The following is a 22161-nucleotide window of genomic DNA, read 5'->3' as shown; positions in this document are numbered from 1 at the left end:
CCTCCCTCCCTCCCTCCCTCCCTCCCTCCACCCATCCATCCATCCATCAGATCCAGTAACTTAAACTGCAGCTCAATACATTCATTTTCTAGTTTCCTGCTCATTTTTGTAAAGTCAGACAAACATTCTGCTAAAAAAGTTTTTTTAAAAGAGTTTTTTTTGTTGACATTTTACCTTCTCATTTTTGACCTGTGTAACAACCGATTTTTCTGAAATTTTTCCTTTACATCATGTTTTATAGTCTGACAGATTTGTCACAAAAGTCAAAGGTTTCTGGAAAAATAATGAAATTTAACTAAAAAAAATGAATTTAGACAAGTATGAAAATTTTTTCCAGACTCTAGAACCCCTGAATATCTAACATTTAGTAAACACTTACCATAAAATGTCTCTATTGTTGTTTGACTGCATTTATTTACTGCTTTTATTTCATTTTAAACTTGTTTCAAGCGTTAGTCAAAGTATCAGTGGAAACTTGAGCGTGAACACTTTCTAATCCATGACGGGGTGTTTGTGGTCGTAGAATGGAGATATAATTCAGTCGAGGAAAAGACGGTTCCTCCACCTCTCTGTCCACTGACAGCCTCACAAAGGCCGGCAGCTTCACATGAAGGTCAAACAAAAGCCCAGAGCGGAGACGGGGGGGTGCTTAGGCACAGAACGGATGGGGGGGGGAACAAAGGCGAGGCGCCGGCAGGAGGGCTTCAAGATAAAACTCTGACATTTACTTCTGCTGCATCTTTTAGGCGCTCGCCGTAACTCCGGTTGCATTAGGAGTAACCATCACCTGCCAAATTACCGGGAGATTTGCAAAGGTTGCACGGCAACACGGCTATCTTTTACTAAAACTTGGCGCTTGAATAATCTATTTAAAGTAGATAAAGATTTAAAAAGTGACACGTTGATATGTTTTAAAAGTGAAGTCCGAGGCAGGGGGAGGGGCTACAATCAGCCCTTAAAAAGTGGGGGCAGTCAGCGTGGACTTACAGAGATGAGGGTTTTAGCCTAAATCACAGCTTTTTTCTTTTCCTGGGGTGGGGGTTGATGGGGTGGGGGCATGAAGTCCAGGTCTATCCATCTGTTGGAGGGGGTTGCTCCGTCTTCCCGACAGCTGCAGAGCAACTCAACAGCAGGTGGATGGATGGAAGCCTCGGAGCCGCTGTTTTCTCCCGCCTCATTATGCTTTCTGCTGCAGAGGAGCTTTGCTCTTAAGTGGTGGTGGTTTGGGTGGTGGGGGGGTTAATGATGCAAATTGTGATTCATCTTAAATACAAAAACACAATCTGACCCTCAGCCTGTCATTTGTCTTTGCAAAGTGCTCACCAAACGCACCCCTTTTGAAAACTCCTTAATGGACATAAAGGTGGCGGTTTCCCGCTGTGCAGCGGCTGGGGACACCTGCTGCTGCTTCTTACCTGGCTCCGATGTGGTGAAAGAGGTCGTTCCACCGCTGATTGACCTCCTGCAGCGACCCACGGACCTGGGTCTGCTTGGCCTCGTCGCTGGCCAGCAGCAGCTGCTCCCCTAGCTGCTTCAGGTGGCTCTTGTTCTCACTGAACAGGTTCATTTCCTCCATGCAGTCCTGGTCAAAGGTCAAAGGCGGGTCAAAGATGGCACCAAGTGTCTGATGTTTTTATCTCATCAAACCAAAACTAAGTCATCATCTTGGTTTTAGTGTTTCAGAAAAAATGTAAAAACGAAAGACTTTAATGAAATTTGAATAAGATTAATAACCATTTTGGATTAACAAATGTGTGTAGTAACCTTAGACATGTACACTCTGGACTGATCATCTGATGTTGCATAGAGACCAGGGCTGACCAATCCTGCTCCTTCAAATCTAAACCCCTCTCTGTTTTCCAGATCACCCATCACTCCGTGCTGCTGATTACCTGCATCGGATGTGTTTGGCCAATCAGAACGATGAGACACCTGAGTCAGCTATTCAACAGACAGCAGTGCTGAGAGAACTGAAACAAGCAGGGTGGTAGATCTCCAAGACCAGGTCGGGGAGAGCTTCTCAATAAAATTCTTAAATACAAAAGACGCACATTGGCTGTGGGAGTTTGCTCCGCCCACTTTAAGAACCTCCCAAGTATGGATAAGTAACAGTTTTCACTAATTAGCTCAAAGAGGATCAGTAGGCAGTGCTGCCGACTAGTGGTCGGGGGTTTAAGTGGAAAACAAGAGTCAGACGCTGAAGGACGCTCAGAAATAATTAAATAAATATCGTCCTGACTGCAATTTGAATCGATACTGATCTCGTCAAATGAAATATCGCGATATATTGCGGAATCAATTTTTCTCCCTACACCCTTACTAAAAACGTGAACAAAAACCTGTACTCACATGCTGATGTATCCATTGTACAACGGTAAATGATTTTGATTTAACGGGATGAAAAGCACTCAGAAAACACTCCGAAAAATGCCGAACCGATTTTGCATTGATGCGGCAATAAAACGCTAAAGTGGACCAAAAATGTTCTGTATCCTCTTCTGGATACATTTGACTAAAGTTTCAGGGAAATACAATGTATTTCTTACTTCTGTAAGTTCTGCTAAAACTACAATGACAAAATGCAATGATCTTCATCACTGTAAACGTAAATGTCTTGTCATATAGATCACCAGAAAGAAAGAGTTCTTGATGATGTAATTTCAGCAAAAAGCTTTGAGTTGCCTTTACACTTCCTGTTACTCTAGGAGTCCAAATTCCTGTTTAGGTTTACTGTAACTCTTTAGCACTAGACCTGTCACTGGTGAAAGGAAACAACACCAACTCTTTAAATGAATGTAACTCTTTGACCGTTGGCGTAATTGATGCGATTCCAACTGACCCTTTATTGCTGTTGCATATCCACACAAAGCTGCTTTTCTCCACACTCAGAATCTGATGAAACTACTTCAATTGCACAAACGGTCGAAGAGTTACGGTGATGCACGGGCCAATAAAGGCTTGACCAAAAAAAAAAAAAACTAGGTAAACCACATTCTGAATAAATCGTATTCTCTGTTCAGCATTTTATTGGCCTCCGTTGAGACCTCATTACCAAACTGTAGCTGTTTGTTTGCAAGATAAAAAAAGCACAAATTACAATTCCTCCACCACCATGCCTAACTATGTGGCTCTACTGTTAAGCTTTTTGCCAACTTTATTCCTAAAGTCTTGTGCTACGTTGAGGTTTGACGTCACACGTCTAAATGAGAACCAACAGGTTTGACCACAAAGTTCTAACGTCTGACATGTCAGCCGAGGTTTTCTTTGCTCGGATGTTCACCTACAGAGGAGAGGAAACTCCCCTGCTGTTAATCATGTTCAAGCGTCGTACCTTCTTCAGTTTCTCCACCATCTCCTCAATGCTCAGATCTCCTGTGTGGTAGATCTTCTTCTCCATCTGAGTCAGCCAATCACTAAACTCCCTGTTCTTGTCATTGAAAATGGTCCAAGCATTAAGACGGTCAGCGATTTCTTGTTTGCGCAAAGAAACCTTGAAAGGGTAAAAAAACAAAAAAGAGAATTATTGAAGATGAAAACAAAGCATGATGGGTAGGATAAGAGATTTATCAGTGACTACAAACCCAGAAAGAACAAAATGTATTTTCATAATATTGTTGGACAGTCTTTGTAATATTTCCTCTTCATTCTAGAAACTAGTTATTGTTTTATCATGTAGTTCAAATATTCACATAAATGATATTATATTTTTCATAATAAACTAATGTAGCAGTAATTTCTATATTTACATGATCTTGAGCCAATAAAGTTTATTGACCCCTTCATGCCATGTCTCCAATTCCAAATAAACCATTCCATCCAATACATACATGCACTGAATAAAAAACATACCATACATAATATCAACCATAAAATTAAACATGCCTCATAACACCGTACATATATACAACCAAACATACATCCAATGATGCACACCAACACACATATACATACATACATAAATCCATGTATGTATGGATTAATGGATAGATGTTTGGATGGACAGACATGCAAACAAAGATTTAATATATATCAGCCTGTAAATAAAGGGGTGTCCCTTTGAATTTGTAACTGAAAATTAAGAATTTACAGATGACTATTAACTATGTTATTAGGATCTGCTGATTCCAGTAACTTTATATTCGAAATCAGAAAAGCTTAAACGGCTACTGTTTTTTTTTAAATCATAATGTACCTTCTGTACTTTTTGTGCCTTTTTTGAATACATGTTTTGAATCCAACGCCTCAGAGCTTCCCGCTAATGAATCAATGTGACCTACATAAATCTGCATACACCATTGAACGGCTCCAGGCCGGACGCTCCATGTGCCGTGTGCCTTTAGTTTGACCATCTACTTAAATCATAACAGACTTAATTACAAAGGGACTTGACTGCACACAATACACATCTGGTTCTGACAACTATCTGTCTAAGGGCTTTCACTGTAAGATCGCCTGCTTTGAAAGGACGCCACGAGAAAATAGTCACCATCTCTAAACTATTGTGTGCACTTCAATAGAATGAGTTCAAAAAGGTCAAAAATAGAAAAATGCTCTTTAAGTCAAATTTGGAAATAGAATAGAAACCTAAAGGTGAAGAAATTTGCACAAATTCAGTATTTTTCTGTAGCATGCACCTAAAAAATAAGTTTAGTTATTTTTCTGGTCCGTTCATCAAATCAATATTAAATTTGTCCTTAGCAACCATTTTTATAGCTTTCAAAATGGTTTTCAACAATGAAGTTTAAAAAATGTTTCTCCCAACATGACAGAGACATTTGTGAAAGATAAAAGTACAGTACAGACCAAAAGTTTGGACAAACCTTCTCATTCGAATGAATGGGAAGGTTTGTCCAAACTTTTGGTCTGTAATGTAATGCACCATTTGTCTTGTTGTTTTTCTGATGTTTATGTGCATTTTTCAAGTCCGACAGTCATTTTTCCAATCATTCCAACACCACAGACATGCAGCGTTTCTCCAAATTTGCATTTTTTTCCAAAGGGAAGATCTACTCATTGGTGCAATTTGCACTAAAACAAAAAACAAGAGACACCGTTTGGAAATAAAACTGTTTTTTAAATTTTATAAATACATTTTCATTCAAAATTAAAGCATATCTTGTCCAGGTTCCAGCTTTTTTCTTTCTCTTATAAGGTGGATTACCAAAACACTACATACCTGTTCCTGGTTTGGCCCTTCTGCCAAATTTAAGGACTCTACAGGTCAAAAGGTTTGCCCTTCCCTGATTTAAAGTTCTGATTGTTCGAACCAAACTTTTACTAATATTTAAAATAGCAAAACGTCAAAACACAGCAGTTGATTATTATTTGCAGCCAAAAATATCCCAACAACAACAAAACTCTGATCTATAAAACCATTGGTTAGTTAACACAGTCGAGTTTATGGTGAAAATTAGAAAATCCCTTGAGAAATGTGATTACACATTTCAGAGCGGATCAAACGTTCTGCTGGAACGACGACATTTAATCTAATTCAGACTGAGGAGAATCAGGAGAAACCCCCGAGGAGATTCTGGCTATTTGGTCAAATTAACAAGGTCCATTTTCCTAATGACAGCTTAATTCAGTAAAAACACCCCCCTGACAAAGCTGATTTGGGGGGGTTGATGATCTATTGGATCAGGGGCTCAGCATGCCCTCAGGGCTCCTCTGTGGTGGTGGGAGGGCGGAGCGCCGGCGGCTTCTCTGGACTGCGGGGGAATTTGGGGTGCTTTGTGAGGACTTTGTGCCTCCCCAGGAACAATGGAGCCCCGTCCCGCCGCGTCCCTTCAGCAACGCTGAGCCATCTGCTTGGCAGATCCACTCTAGCGGCTCCTCATCTACAACCTGTTCAGCACAATGCTGGAAAAAACGATCCGGACCTGGAGACCATGCTGGAGAACAACAACAGCAGCCCCTCAGATGTTCATGTTTTACATTGGAGGAAGCAGGAGGAAACAACCACAACAACTCCACTGAATGTGACTAAAACTCACCCCTTTTCTCCAACAAAGGTTTGTCATAATCATTCGTTTCTCAGCTATAAGCAGACTGTTTTCTGTAGGAATGTGGAGCAGCTAAAAACAGCCTGAAGATGCTGGTTCGGATATCAAACTGTAGAAGCAGCCAGAACTTTCTGGATAAACGTGGATCAAGCTGTGAGGAGTTCAGGCTGAAAGAATTTGATCTGTTTAGAGGCAAACTGCTGCATTTTAATGAGACGGTTTCCCTCCCAAAAGCCCCACATGCTCAGCCTGAAGAGAGGACCCTCTCCACCTGCTGCACCTGCTGCACCTGCACGGCCTCCCACACACCTGACAGGGTTGTAGGAGTCATACCTTCACACACAGCTCTTCCCATTGGGCGTGGAGTTGCTCCAGCTGCTGCTCCAGCACGGCGGCGTCGCTGGCTGCGACGTGCTGGGACAGGCGGGTCCTGATGGAGGCCGATTCCCTCAGCCCGGCGGAGGAACGCTGCAGGCACAGCTCCATCTCCTGCATGACGCAAACAAGCGGCCGCTCAGACTGCCATGAAGAAGCAAGCTGCTTCAACTCCGGAGATTATAGAGCCGTGGACCGGACAGGGGGAGGGAATGAAGGGGGAGGGGATATGGGGCAGTAAACCAGGGGAAAAAAAGGGAGGGGGGGGGGTTAAGGCTAGCTGGTTGAGTCGAAGGGCAAGTTAGGAGATGAGCTGACCTAAGGCAAACTTTGATTAGATCCCATAAATAAAATCCCCTTCATAGTTTGTGAATGTCCAGTTTTTTGGGGGATTTTCTTTTATTTTTATTTTTTTTAAAGTGCAAACGTTTCTGGTTTCCGTTTATACTTTATTTAAGAACATATGCGTTTGCTCAGAACTCAACTTCCTGTCGGTGTCACATGTACCCATGAGGAAAACGTACAAGGTGATTACAAACCCCTGACTGTATATGAGAACTGGACTAAGTGACTCCTCCCCCTCGCGTTCCAAACAGGAAGTCCGAGCTGGTTCCAATAAGCCAAAAATCCCAAAGACTTCTATAAAGCAATAAACAGCTGTTACTCAGTCGTTATATTTGAGAGAGTAACCATTCTTGCTCTGATACCTTTTTTTTTACATCTTTTTGATCATCTTAATTTTTTTCATGATATTTTTTCTATAATGCAAGCTATTTAAGTTAAAACTGGCCAATCAGGTCGCTGAATGTAAGTATGTGGTCTAACGTTTGAAAGTTTGACAGACTCTCCTGAGTAGAAGGGGTGTGACCTTCCAACAAGCTCACTCCTGATTGGTGAGAGTGGGTGCACTAAACAGTGTCTGGTTCCAACATGGCGACGTCTGTATCGTGAAAGAATGGTGACTGAAATAGCTTCATCTGGTTGGAGCCTGGAGTAAACCATTTTTATGGATGACATCACACTCACTCAGTCCAGTTCCATATACAGTCAGTGGGTCAAAATCTCTTTTTTCCCTCAGTGGTTGGATTTTGAAGATTTTTGCTTTATTGATCCTTTTTTCTATTTTTATTTTTAAAACTACAATCTTTGGGAAGTAAAGATTAACCCCTTGACTATATATATATATATATATATACACAGACAGACAGACAGACAGACAGATAGCTAGATGGATAGATATATTAGCTCCACGGTTATATATAAGTCTTGGAAATTTTAATTTAAGCTGTTGACCCTTTATGCTGCATTTAAGACCCACTCTAAGGAAAATTGTGTTTTTGGTGTTTGGTCATGTTCTTGTGGATTTTTCCTGATGATGGAGGAAATATTTAAAGGAAACAAAGCTTAAAATTGCATTTCTGAGTATTTCTTTATTCAAATTGGGATGAATCTGAATCAGTAGCACAAGAAAACAAGGAAGTTGGAAAAAGATTATATTTGTGAGGTAGAAAATATGCTGAGCGAACCACATGCTCCCTGCTCTGAGCCCCTTGCAACAAGGAGGGGAAGAGGGGCGGTGTTGCTCTGCAGCAAGTATCGCCACACTTTAGGCAAATTTCTTTTCTTTTTTTTTTACAGGTAAAGTCTAATAAACTCCTGCTGCTCTGCAGAAACTGTTTGAGAAAACAATAGAGGTTTATAGTTGGGCTAAAAACGACATCATCATAATTAAAAGACCTCTGGAAACGTTTTAAAAATGGATAAATAGATGAACTTTAGTTGGCATCTTGATTAAATTTAAACAAAGTGCTTCATAAATAAACATTGCTGAGAACCGGCTTTTTTCAAATAACTAAAAGCATGTAGTTTCTTTACAGCTTTAACCGTTTAGCTTATTGTAATACTTTGCTAAATTGACTTTTTTTAACCTTGCAATCAGTTTTCTCATATTTAGATTACATGTCAAATAAATATGGACATTTCCCACCTGGATAACCCCTGTCTCCTTAAATTCTTCAAAATTTTCAGCCAGACGTTGCTTCACGTTGTCCAGTTCAGATTCGACCTCGGTTATCCCATCCTGACACTGGGCCCACATCTGAGCAGAAAAGAAGACAGAAGAGTGGAATGTCTTCATTTAGAAGAGTATTTAGTTAATGAGAAACAGGGAGAACGCTGATGAAAAGAAGAGACGACTTTCTGTCCATTTCTGACACAACATTAATGCGAGAAAGTGTTTTCTCTTCATAGAGGCTTTAGCAGAACCCACTGTTGGGTGTTCTAAGAACTCACCTGGTTCCTGGATTACTCTGACCTTTGCCATGTCGTTCAAATGAATTTCATTGGCCCTGAGGGGTCCACACGATCACATAAGTCTAAAGGATTGAGATGTTTCCCAGGATTCAACTGTAATTTTAGCTGCTGCAAATGATGATCGATTATTTGTAGCTGCTCTGAAATTTGACTTTCCTAATTTTTATCCAAACAGTTGCATTTTTTTTGAAATATGGGAAAGTAAAAAAAAAAAACATGGTGGAACTAATCTACAGACCACTAACGTTTCTTAATATGGCCTCTGTTAATTTTTTTTTTTTTATTGCCTCTGTTAAATAGTTATCAAAATTGCTCCATGCAGGGTGAGTGGGGTTGCCAAAATTAAAGAATCAAAATTAAGACCGCTAACACACTTCATTGTCTGAGTGTTGCAAAACACACGGAAAGAAGTCTAACCTACATGAAGTAAAACTCATGAACTTCCTGTTTGAAGCTGGTGTGAAAAGGAAAGTGACCTGTTTGCCAGTTTACCAGAAAACCGCTAGGTGACCTGTTACAAACAATTCTATCCTCTGTCACCTGAAAATGTGCTGGAAGTAGATTTTTATTAACAATTTATTTTTTGTATAAAATGCAGTTGTGTTAAAAGGGGCATGGCCTTTTGATTGACATGACTTTTTAAAAAACTTTCTGGTTTTCTTTGCTGACCTTAGGTCAATGATGACAACCACGGACTCAGCTGGTTTCATGCAGACGAGGTGGAAGTGGCAAACACTGTTTTAAGGTCTCAGACACAGGCCTCGAGTGTCCTACATGTTTTCCAACTTACATGCCAGTGATGCTTCCTATTGGCTAAAACAGTGGTGTCCAACTTTTTGCAAAGAGGGCCAGATTTGGTGAGATGATTATTTGTCAATCATTCGGCCAGGACTCTTTGAACCCTTATTCCTTTAAATTCCAATGAACTATTAAATGGAAATTTTATTGCAATAGATTACTTTTAATTTTTTTCATGCAAAGTAGAAAAACAGCTAAATTTGTTTTAACCAATATTACTGTAAATTTCTTATTTGAAGACCATGCACCTTTCAGGTTTAAAATACTCATACCATGGTCCGGGTGAATACTCGATTCTGATTGGCTTGCTGCATTAAAAAGTGATAATTCACTCCTAAAAACAGAGGATCCAGAGCTTAAATCTTCTGGATCACTGCGCTGGTCTTCTTTAAAACAACCTTTAGCTTCATCATCTGGACAAAAATAACCGGTTAGTGGGGAACTTTCTCTCTGAACTGATGCTTTGTTAAACAATCAGCATAGATATCGCTTGTTGTGCCGCAACATGTTTCCCCCGCCAGAATCTGTTTCTCCCGTCCCTGGCATCGTTGATTTGCCCCAAAAAGCGTAAAATGAAGGTGGATGTTTCCGATAGACTTTATTATGCAGCTTTTGGGAGTTTATTGTCATATTTGCATTGTTTTCCACATATTCTACGTAAAACAACAACAGCTTTCTGTGTAAAAAACAAAAACTAAAAACGGTGTTTGTTTGGCTAATTTAGAATGAGAAACGCAATTTATGAAAATGATTTTATTATGGAAGTGTTTAACAAGAGACAATTAATAAATCATTTTTGTTTCTACTGCAAATGATTGGGGGGCACAGATTCTGGCAGGCTCAATTAGTGGCCTGACAGAATCTGTGCCCCCCTAAAAAATTAAAATATGACAATGAACTCCCACAAGCCCTAGAATAAAGTAGATCGTAAACATCCAACACGTGCTGGACTTTCTTGCTTCATGAATGCTGATATTTGGACGAAAATAGGACATTTAAATATAAAACTGATGGTGAAGTGGCGAGTGGCTTAAGAAGCTGTGCCGTGTTGAGGTGATTCATGGTTTCAGGTCTTATTTTTCTCCATGACAAAGAGCTGAACACTCTGTTGCATGTTCTTTCACACTATGAGCATGCTCACGCATGGGGGGAGGTGTGATGGAATGACTGTGGGGATCAGCTGTTTCTGGATGTGGATCATGGAGAGATTTGAGTTTCTCTGTGATCCTCCTGGCTGCAGCATCAATGTGTGTTTGGGTCGGGTCCTGGATTGGGGTCATTCAGCAGATCCCCTCCTCCCTTGTAAATACTGAAACACATGCCGTCTAGTGTTGTTTCTCGTTAAAAGCTGTGAACAGAAACCCTTCTCCCTGCAGCCATTTTGAAATGACGTTCATCTTTACATTTTTTAAATTCCTTTTGTTTGATTAAAATCTTTGTATTTTATGAATTCGAGGTACTTTAGTTGGTCTTTCAGTATGCATGGCTGATTAGAAGCTACATTGTTTTAATGGTTTTTAAAGTCCCACTCCGATCATCTATTGAAAAAGTATTTCATTATAATTATGTCAATTTTTAGGCAAAATGAAAAATCTGTCTCATTTTCTATACGTGCCATTGGAGGGGAGCAACCCTGCCCCTCCGTTCCCCCACCTGTTGCTTACAGCCCCTCACACCCGCAACCTAACATTAGCGTTGTAACACAAATGTTAATTTTGAGCTTAATGTTCTTTATATATATATGTCCTCCATCATCAGTAAAATGCCAAAAGAACATGTAAAAACACCACAAAAACTAAATTTGTCAACCATGTCAACGTTTTTGTTTTTCTAGAACCAGAATGATGCATTAAAACAAGCTAAATGAACTCTTACTTTATAATATTGTCATTACTTTTTCCCCACCAGTACAGATACATAGATCAGTCATTTTCTTCAGTAATTTTTCTTTGTGTCAAATGATCAAACGATTTTTGTCACATACTCAAACAATCAAGAACATAAATGTTCAAAATTTGATTGTTGATTTTTAATAAATCAAAATAATGACTTAATCTTTAGTTTATGTCTCCATGGCAACTGCACCAATGGAGCAATAATGGGAAAAATTCCTAAATGTCTAGCCATGCTCTATATGTTATAACAAAACACTACTGGGATCTTACTGCAGAAATCCCTGAAAGCAGAGGGTGCAACCACAAATCCAAGATTTTTTCTTTCTTATTGATTTCTACTTTTGCAGTCGACCCAGAAGAAACTTTTATTTTGGTAAACATGGAACATTGGGACAAAAAGTAATTTAAAAAAAGTCCCATCATCTATTGTACTTACACAGAACAAAACCTCATTGTTATTAAATGAAACACTCCTTATAAAGAGGGTGAGCACAGATCATAATTTTAACAATGTGAGTAATTTTGGTTGCTAAGGAAATTTTAAAAAAAAGTTGTCGTAAAAATTTGAAAATTGCTACACATATTAATTATGTGTAGATGTGAAAAATATCAAATGGTTGCTATGGGATACAACCCCCGTGAATGCTGCTGTTTTGATCGGTTTTGTGCTATGACGTTTCATTAAGGTTCTCGAAACCTTTCTGTGGAAGCAGGGACAATTCAACACTTATTTTATTGAAATCTTTTCGCTTTCAAAAAGATCTGTACTTCTCCTGATCTTCAGTCACTCAAACCACCAGGATTAGTGATGTTACCTGGATGGCGGTATCAACCAGTTCCTGGTTTCTCCTCAAGAGTAATGTGGTTTTTTGCCACATCTCCTTTGTTTCCTGAAGCTCCGCCTTCAGTCGAGTCCGACCCTCCCACTCAGGAATGATTTCCAGCAAATGGTCTGCAGCCCCCACAGTCTGAGTGTATACAGCAATATGTTGACCCACAGACTTCTCAACACACTGTTGGAAAAACACACAAACAAGGACAGATTATTAAACCAATGAGCTACAGCACTGTTCTGTTCGTGATTGAAATGATGAAATGAACTGACTTGGAGAAGATTCGTGCAGCTTTGCAGCTGTTCTAATGAGTACAGAGACAGTCCCGTTAGAGGCAGGACAGCCTCCAGGGTCTCAAAGAGCCTCTGCAGAAGTGCTGTGCCACACTGATAAACCTTCCACTGATGCAGGCATTGCTTTATGGATGTCCAGTTCTGTTCATTTCCCAACACGGAGGTGAGCCAGCTCTTCTTCACAGAGGTGACAAGTTCAGATCTGCATGAATGAAAAAGAAAATGTGATTTCACCAAAAAACAAATCAAGAAGGCTCTTAATTCATTAATTACAGCTTGTCACAGGTGGAGGACATTTTTAAGAAAGTCATCAGTTTTCCAAACAAGTGTAGAAAATCAGTGCAGAGAATAAAAAAATGACCAAAAACACTCAAATCTCAGAATTTTCCAGCATCAGTTTTGCACATCGACTACAATAGTTTTGTAGAGAATGTTGAGAAAAAGTTTTTTACACAAATTTAACACAAGAGCCCTTCAGCTCTTCTCTGTCTGCTCAGCTGCTGGACAGGACAACTGAAAAAAATGAACTTTTTTTTTAATATAATTTTTTCTTAGCATTAACAACAACATTTAGCATTACTTCACAATTACACACAACATAATGTTGACCCTTAAAGTGGGTCCTTAAAAAGAAATATTTTTTTATTTTACAAACTATGTGCTGTTTTTACAGAAAAGTAAACGCTGTGCATATATTACGATAAATTTAATTTTACTCATGAATAAACTATGACAATTTGTTCTACCTTGTTGAACAACACCAACTTGGACAGAAAATAGTCTCATCATCTAGAACAATGTTTTAAAATATGGCGGCCACATGAACTACAAAAAAATAGTCCATAAGGACAACACAAAAAGTAAAAAAAAAAAAGTTTGACTCTCATGCAACAACGCTGATCTAAAGTGTTCATATGTGATAAAATCGGTTACCTGTCTTCTGATTTCCCTGCAGGCTGGACGTTATGACAGAGAAGATCCTGCAGGAGCTGATGTCCAACACTGATCTCAGCCTGAAGCTGCTGTAGGAGTGAACCACAGAGGACCATGACAACCAGGGAACCCGGTGAGTATCGTTTTTTTTGCTAGGGGAGCAACTTATATATGCTTTTTAAAACTGAAATATTAGTGCATATATTCTTTATTTTCCCACCAACAACCTTCTTCCACTTTCGGCTTCTCCCATCAGGGGTCGCCACAGTGAACAAGTCGCATGGTAAATTTGGCAATGTTTTACGCCGGATGCCCTTCCTGACGCAACCTTCTCAAACCGGGCTTGGAACCGGCAGAGGTAGAGAAGGGAACAGGGAGCAGGCCGGAGTCGAACCCTGGTTTCACGGACGGAAGGCGCCGCAAACCAGCACGAGCTAAACTGGCTCCCCATTTTCCCACCAACAACCAATTGCACTTTAACCGTTTTTTCCCACTAGAGGGCGCATAGCTGTGTGTATAAGTACTTGCTCCTGACAGAAGAAGAAGTGCTGACTGAAACAAACATGGAGGAGAATCTGATCGTACTCCTCCTGAGCTTTTTGTTATTTTTCTTATTTGCATCAAAACAATATTATTCTTGTTCTTATTTTAGTCCTTACTGAACTAATGCATGACAGCAAGTCAATAAATTGGGTCACAGAGACACAGAAGTACCGCTGACAGCATTCGTCTTTCAGCTACAGCTCCTGCAGTCGATGGTTAAGATCGCTGTGAAAAACAGACTGGATAATTCTATGAACCCAGGTTCATAGAATTATCCAGTCTGCTTTTTCACAGCATGGAGACATGTTTACCAATGTTTTCGTAGAGCTCTTCAAAAGAAATTAACCCCATCTCTTGACGTCATCCGTGTCTTCTGTGTACTGTATGAGATCTACAGTCCATGCTTCTATGTAGCGATGACGCTAAAAATTTGACGGTGACCTCTCCAACACGTGACAGGAGCGTCTAGTTTGTGGAAATATGTTTTGGAGAAACATCGAGCAGTGAATTTGAAAAGAGGCAGAGAAACGTGACGCATGAATCGTGTTCGGTGTTAACGCAGCATTCCGCCATGCTTGGTGGATTTTTTTCTCAGAAGCCCAGCGCTTCCCTCTCAAAGGAACGACTTATATATCGTTTTTTTCTTCTCTATTATGCTTTTTTCGCTGCTGCTCCTGATACTACAGAGCGACTTGAAGTCCAAAAAATATGGTAATCAGATTAGTTTAAAATGTAACTGTGGAAAGAGATTTAAGCTACTGGTAGTTTTTCAGTTCAATTCAATAGAAAGGACATTCAGTCTGTCAGCTCGTACTGCTGCTGCTGATGTGTCTCTGGGTCTGTTTCTGACAAACAGCCTTGAGTTTAAAACGAGGTGAGTTACATTTTTTCTCCTTTTAGATATGAATACACCGGAATGTACCTGCTGGGCGACCAGCATCTCCTGGAGGGTCATGGACGTTGTAGTCTTCATGCACAGAGTCTCCCGTTCCAGCTCCTCCTGGATGGATTTTAGGTTCTTAAGGTTCTCCTCAAAGCTCCTGGATCGCTGCAGCTCTTCATGCAGCCTCCTGCACAGCAGAATCAAGTGTAATAACTCAGAGGGGGGTTTAAAATCTGGGAACTGACTTGGAGGGGAAAACTTATGATTTTTCAAAAACATTTTTTAAAGCGGCTGTATTGGGTCATATCAGGATCCACATAAAATGACTGAAAAAATGGATTGTGAATTTAAGAATGAAGTAAACTTTGACAAGATTTTAAACCCAAAATACATATTGTACACAAGAAAAAATTAAAAATAGTTGTGAAAAAAAACATAGCGATAACTTCAATAAAAAAAGCCATAAACCTAAAATTGGTACCAAATGAAAATGTGTTTTTTGTTAAATATGCTGTTTTGTATTTTCAATTTTTGTTTCTCTTCCTCTTTGCTTTCAGGCTGCAATAAACAGTTTCAATTCTGACTTTTCATTTTTGGTGCTGATCTTTGACTGTATGTGAGGACTGGACTGAGTGACTCCTCCCCCGGCGTTCCAAACAGGAAGTACCCGCTGGTTCCAAGAAGCCAAAAATCCCATAGACTTTTCTAGAGAAATACTCATTCATTCTATTAGTCAGAACTATCTTTCTTGATCTGATACTTTTTTTTAACAAAATCTTGATAATCCTATTTTTCAGTCGTGCAAGTTATTCAAGTTATAAACTGGCCAATCAGATGCCTCACACAAAATATTTGAAACCTCTGACCCCCACAAGCTTACTCCTGATTGGGGAGTGTTGGACTTGGACTGTCTGGCTCCAACTTAGCTAAGTATGTATGGCAAAAAGTGGAGACTGAATTGACTTCATTAAGGTGGAAACGGAAATAAGCCATTTCTATGGGTGACATCACACTCACTCCGTCCAGTTCTCCTATACAGTCAAAGGTGCTGACCCTAATTTTATGTAAGGGTGGGGCTATAAACCCATTGGGTACCAGAACATGGTTAACATCTAGTGATGGTGATGTCAGCGTCTGTGATTGGCGCCGCCTGCGTCATCCCTCCTCACATGAAGCGCCAACAACAGATGCTGTTCTGGAGTAAAAATGACGTCACCGTGGCCCGATGGGCTAAAACGCCACACCTCCACGAACAATGAGGCTCAAGTACGAAAAAGAAAAGAATGAATAGAAACTGAAAACTAAAAGGAAGAGAAACAACAAATCTAAATGTGAAAATACAAAACAGCAGCTGGTAAATAAACTTTTCTTTAAACTTCAGTAAAGGTTTTAGGTTGATAGTTGTATTCAAATCTTTTAAATCTTTCTTTCAAATTTACAGGACAGACCTAAAGTTTGGACACGCCTTCTCATTTAAATGAATGGGAAGGTGTGTTCAAACTTTTGGTCTGAACTGTACATGGTGTACTTTTGAGTTTACCACTGTTTTAAGATTTAGAATCAGTTTTTTTCATTCACTTTAAGCTGATCCTGATTTGAATGCATACAGCTAGTTGCCTGACTGCCCAAAAGCATCCTGACCATAACTGCTTCTTTAGGGTTGTAGTTCTCTGAACCAGTAGTCTCCACCCTTTTTCAAGCCTCAGACCGCTTTAATGTCATCTTAATGAACCGGTCTGAACAAGGCTGAAGTGGGTGTCTGATGTGTTTTTAGCCTCCAGTTTCTCTTAATTTTAGAGGGTAAAGTTTATCTTCTTCCTCTGTAAAATATCTGCAGCTGCTTTAAACTTTATAATTTTAATAGGAACCATTAAAATGTGATCTAGATTTTCTCTCGACCCATAACTGTCAGAGTGGAAGCTAAAAAATATTGACGCCAACATCGGCCTTGTCCATCTAAAGTTTTTTAAAATAAAACTTTTAGATTATTGCAGATTATAAATAAAACAGAAATAATGTAGGTAATGACTTTTTTTGGTCTGCTGCTCAGTTCCGTGCTGATTTGCGGTCCTTGGGGTGGGAAACCACTGATCTATGGATCTGCAAACTAGAAAGATCCCAAACCTGTACAGGTGTGAGGCCTGGGTCATGCTGTCCCTCCACCTCCTGCAGAGCTCCTGCAGCCTCTCCTGGTTATTCAGGACAACATCTTGACTTGTCTCCTTGATTTCCACCAACGATGGAAGCAAAGCACTAAGCTCCTGCAGAAGTTCCTGTAGAACCAGATACGTCAGACTATTTCATTTAAAAAAACGGACGATTCTGAACCTCAATAAAAAGCTCAGTCTGACCTTTGCAGAATCTGTGTCATTAACAGGAGTTTGGACTTTATGGACCAGGTTCTGCATCTGCTTCTCCAAAGCCTCCAGCTGAGCCTGGAACAGGTTCTGCTGCTGCAAGTGGATCTGCACAGAATGTTTCACTTCCATGTTATGTCTTTTTATGGATTGTAAAATGAAAAAAATAATGTTTTTTTCTTACCTCGAGGCTCCTCTTTTGTGCCAAGACCGCCTGCTTCAGCAGCAAAACGTCACGCGACAGAAGCCTGGTTTCTGAATGGATCAAGTTTGCGGCACATGGGTCTAACCAATCAAGGAGAGGCTTTGACGCCATCAGAACATCTCCCACAGTGCTTTGCAGCTCATTAGCAGCACTCTGTATACCCGGGTTAGTGAAAAAACAGTTAGATGGAAAAGAGAAAGAGAAAATTGTGTTCGTCATAAAGAGAATGAATGTGTGCTTCCATTATCTAAAAACCAAAGAGCCGCTCTGATGGAAAATAAAAATGTTGATATCGACAAATTGGTAGGAAAATTGCATGAAAAGGAAACAAAATTGAAAAAAAAATTCTTTCTGTAGAAATGAAGAGGGAGAAGAGGGGTCAGGTGTTCAAACACGGAGCGTGCTGATATTTTTGCTCATGAGTACATGACGTTTTTTTTTCTGTTCCAAGAATGGGAGAGCAGCCATCGAGAAAAACATTTAATCAAATAGCAAATGTAATACATGGACTCTCTGAGCTGGAACAGGATGAGTCAAGCAGACAATTTAATGGAAAACAAGATTCATGAGCCGGTTCTACTTGCATGTTACGGGGGGGACTGTTGCATGAGTTTGTGCCTTTTCCGGTCAAAACTAGAGGGATTTGTCACTCTGAGCACCAACAAGGTTTTTCTTTTCTCCATAGACACCTGCACTTACCTCCAACAGACAAACCGAGGCTTCGGGGTTTTGTTGGTTTGAGGAAGCTCTGTCCCACTCGTGCCACAGGAGTTGCAGGTGAGAAAAGCAGCTGTCAGAGACTTGACTGTACTTCTGCCACAGAGAAATCATCCTCCTGGTCTTTAGGTACTTGTCCTGTATCTCCTGCACCACGTCCTTCCAACTGACAAACCACAAGACTCAGAACCAAGTACCCCCCTTTACTGGTTCCACATAAATACACAATATACATTTTGATCTAGTGTAAAAGTCTTCCCAGTTATCTTTTGATTGTGATTGTTGTTTTTTTAGCAAAAAAAAAAAACCCGAGTAGTTTTCTAGGACATAGTTTCTGCAGAGCGGCAGGAGTTCATTAGAAATTATTCTCTGACTTGTGGGGGGGTAAGCTTGCGCCCTTTGTTTACAATCTCTCCTGTTATCTTACACCCCCTCCCAATCCCAAGGTAACATTAACGGTGCAACAGAAATGGCAGCAACATCAGATCTGTCCAGCTGCACAGATTAGATCCAGATTCCAGCTCAGACAAGGAAAACAAAGACGTTTATGGATCTATTTGTCTGCACGTGGATGGGTTGGAATAACAACTATAAAGATTACAAGCTTTTTCAAACAGATTGTCTTAACTGCTTTAAATGAAACAGTTTCAGGCCGTGGTAATAACCCAAAGAACCATAAGGGGGCAGTACAGTACAAATGGGTCTGCTGTCATTCAAATATAATTGTGCTCCACTGGTTCAGAGGAGTATCTACGACTTCCAGGCTTTATCGAGATGTTTAAACTGTATTTTAAGACATCAGAATTATGATCTGTGCACAAAGGACGCTTGCACCAGACAGCAGTGGATGCAGTTTGTTTTTAGTGGGTGAAAACACGGCCATATTTTTATGCATGGAGTCTGCTGAAAAAACAGCCACTGTTTTATCAGTGGTTGTTATAATCAAGGTAACGTACATTCAAAAATCCTTTGCTTTTCTCAAAAGTAGACATTGCATCTTCAATTCTGATACTGTCTACTGACCTGAAACTGATTTTCTGTTTATTCTATTTTATTTCATCAAATTTTTTTTTACATTGTGTTTAAAAATCCCCCCAAGTGTTTTAGGAAGGCTTTGATAAGCTACAAAGCTACACCACTTGGTGGATTATTGGAGCATTATGGGTACTGTAGTCAGGAGCCTGGTGTATTGATTCGTACTGTACCTCAAAATGATGAAGTGAAAAAGTGAGATAATACTTTTATTGTTTTGTATTTGATGTGTTACAAGTTATTGCCAATCTTCTTCTTTCTCTTTCGGCTTTTCCCATCAGGGGTCGCCACAGCGAACGAGTCGCATGGTAAACTTGGCAATGTTTTACGCTGGATGCCCTTCCTGACGTAACCCTCTCAAAGCAACCGGGCTTGGGACCGGCACAGAAGTAGAGAAGGGAACAGGGAACAGCCCGGAGTCGAACCCTGGTTTTACGAACGGAAGGCGTCGCAAACCAGCACGAGCTAAACCGGCTCCCATTACAAGTTATTGCCAATAAAGTTTTTAAAAAACTGTTGTGTTGCTCTCTCTGTAAAGGCTAACTTATTAGACTAGAAATACAATCTCCTAGTCTCAGAGTGGACACTTGAACATTTTCCTTCATCCAGTTTTCTCTTGGACTTTTTTTTTCTAAAATGTTCTTTAAAGCAAATGTTTATGTAACCCCAAAACCTACAATGAATGCTTGTTTATTTTATTTTCACCCAGATGTTCTTCAAATGCTTAAATAACTGTGGCTTACATTAAAACATGGCCCCCGTGTGTTTCGAGCGCCACTCACCGCTTTGGTTCGGCCTCCAGCGAATGGCTGAGTACCTGTGTGGCTGCAGGAGGCCGGCTCGCCGCAAGCCTCTGATAGGATTTGTCCACAGCCGCCCAGAGCCCCCCCCATTCCATGGCCTTCACCTGCAGATCCTGTGAAAAGAAAAACACTATCTTTAATCACGGCCCTGCAGAAGTAGATTTACTTTTCCGACACCCCAAGAGGCTGGACTAAAAAGACTTGACAGCTTGAAGTCTGCGAAGGCTCAGCCTTTTAGCGAAGCTGTCAAAACTGGACTGAGAGGCTTTTAGCTGCAGCTTGTTGTTTCGGAGCAACACGGAAATCATTGTGCTTGCTTTAAAGTGCAGCCTCTAGGCCCGGACGTATGCGGCGCGTGCGGTGCCTCACCTGGAGGAGGTCTGACTCCTCCTCGGCCTGCTTCAGCGAGAAGACAGGAGCGCGCTGGAGCTGCAGGGAAAAGCGCAGCCTACAGGCCAGCAGGGTCACATCCTGCAGATGATTCTGGAAGAGAGCCCAGTCCTCTGTGGTTCTTTGAAGAACCCACCTCAGAGCTTCTACCTGCATTTTGTAAAAAATCAAGTTCATTGCATGTGTATTATGGGATGTTTTTCCTGCCTTTTCATGACTCTGATGATACCTGACTGCAAAGCTCCTCAAAAGCATGGGTGACGCTCTCCACTTGATCAGAGAAGACGACGTCACTCAGGTGCTTTTCTTCCAGGTCATCAGACTCTTTCCTGATCTTCATCCCCTGCAGAGCTGCAGAAACCTCTTTCTCCTTCTCCTTAATGCCCCCAGAAGACAAGTAGATCAGTTTAGAGACGAGGACAGAGCAGGCATTTGGGATGCTACCCCGTTAACTCACCTCCCACTCCAGAAGAGCTTTCTGAGTGAGACTTTGGCTGCCGCTCCGCTTCACTTGATCCAGCTGCTCCTCCTGCAGCTGGATCCAGCTGCAAAGGCCCTGCAGGTGCCGCTCCCGCTCGGCACAGGTACGGCGGAGCTGTTCCGCTTCACAAGTCTGAGGGTCAAAAAACATCCAATAAACTTTGCAGAAAAGTTTCATAGAGATTCTGTCAATGTTGAAGGTGGAAAGACCTGAGTCTTCAGCTCCGTCTGAAAGAGGAGCCACCGAAATCTGATGGCGCCAAACTCCTCAGCGAACGCCATACGCTCTGAGAAGAGAGCCTGGAGGTCTGTTCCCATAATCCCAGACTCTGGTTGGGACAGGAAGTCCAGGAGAAATACAACCCGTGCTGCAGCCGCCTTCAACCCCTGAACATCAGATCCACATGTCAAGAGAATGCCGTTCTCATAAAAATAGACAGTGCTGATCAAAAATGATTAAAAAGATAGATATCTGATCACTGAAACCGATGGAGTCTGAAACTATGTGATCAGGCCCAATTTCTGATCACGTGATTGGATTGGCCCATAGTACCTACATTTTCCAGTTGGTTTTTTTTGTGTTTCATGTTTTAACATTTCATTTGGAAACTCTGGAAATCACATTAGTTTTCTGAAACATTTCATTCTCCTTTTTTATTTTCTTCATTTTTTTGGAATTATGTTTTGTTTTCTGGAATTTTGTTTGGATTTTCTAAAATGTAATGTTTTTATCATTTCGTTTACTTTTTTAATTGTCTTTGTGACCTTTAAGAGTCATTTGTTGACTTGTTGATATAGAATAATGGGGGGGAGGGAGGGCTGTGGTATGTCTGTGTTCTTTGATTGGCAAATGTTGCCATGGAAACCAAGCTTCTAACCATTTTTTTCACCTCTTATCAGGCCTTGAATAAGTTTTGGGTTGAAGTCTGGTAAATAATAAGTAATCAGTCCCAAACACTATGACACCATGTGACCTTTTGGGCCGACGAGGAGAGTGAAAGGCCAGAAGTAAGTGGTAGAATTTGAAAAAGCTTCATAAATTAATTAATTAAAAAAATAAAAATGACCTAAAAAAAAGCCATACAAGAGCAGAGGAACACCTGATATTGCTGCAGGATTTCAGTGACTTCAGCTGCATTTTGGGTTTTATGGAGACGTTCCTTCTTCTGGTGAAGTTGGACCTCCATTGACTTCCGCCGATCCTCCATTCCAGACAGCAGGTTCAGGGGGGGCCACACAGCCAGCTGACCGACGCAACAAGGGAGAAAAGAATAGGTTTCAAATGAGCAAGGAAATCCATCAACATCTG

The 22161-nt window shown here is 40.6% G+C and overlaps 1 protein-coding gene and 1 long non-coding RNA gene across 6 annotated transcripts in view; one reads left to right on the top strand and one right to left on the bottom strand.

Annotated features, from left to right (window-relative positions):
* LOC105357234 (nesprin-2) overlaps positions 1-22161 on the bottom strand; it is a 44866-nt gene that overhangs the window by 14360 nt on the left and 8345 nt on the right. For all 5 annotated transcript variants that reach the window (XM_023952713.1, XM_023952712.1, XM_023952709.1 and 2 more), the window contains 18 exons: positions 21953-22096; positions 21063-21239; positions 20830-20985; positions 20602-20748; positions 20352-20522; positions 19962-20095; positions 18130-18313; positions 17410-17583; positions 17220-17333; positions 16993-17141; positions 14908-15055; positions 13443-13531; positions 12489-12711; positions 12199-12396; positions 8365-8475; positions 6336-6491; positions 3332-3490; positions 1416-1582 (listed from right to left, as the gene is read on the bottom strand). In XM_023952713.1, coding sequence (XP_023808481.1) covers positions 1416-1582; positions 3332-3490; positions 6336-6491; positions 8365-8475; positions 12199-12396; positions 12489-12711; positions 13443-13531; positions 14908-15055; positions 16993-17141; positions 17220-17333; positions 17410-17583; positions 18130-18313; positions 19962-20095; positions 20352-20522; positions 20602-20748; positions 20830-20985; positions 21063-21239; positions 21953-22096 — 2801 coding nt within the window. The remainder of the gene's footprint in view (positions 1-1415; positions 1583-3331; positions 3491-6335; positions 6492-8364; positions 8476-12198; positions 12397-12488; positions 12712-13442; positions 13532-14907; positions 15056-16992; positions 17142-17219; positions 17334-17409; positions 17584-18129; positions 18314-19961; positions 20096-20351; positions 20523-20601; positions 20749-20829; positions 20986-21062; positions 21240-21952; positions 22097-22161) is intronic.
* LOC111947052 lies at positions 17492-19498 on the top strand. Its single transcript, XR_002872846.1, has 3 exons — positions 17492-17595; positions 18116-18207; positions 19461-19498. It is a non-coding gene; the product is annotated as an uncharacterized LOC111947052 (long non-coding RNA).

Source organism: Oryzias latipes, chromosome 24 (assembly GCF_002234675.1).
Source record: "Oryzias latipes chromosome 24, ASM223467v1".
In the NCBI taxonomy this organism is placed as follows: domain Eukaryota; kingdom Metazoa; phylum Chordata; class Actinopteri; order Beloniformes; family Adrianichthyidae; genus Oryzias; species Oryzias latipes.
Note: the sequence above shows the minus strand (reverse complement) of the source record. Positions and strands in the feature narration are given on the sequence as shown.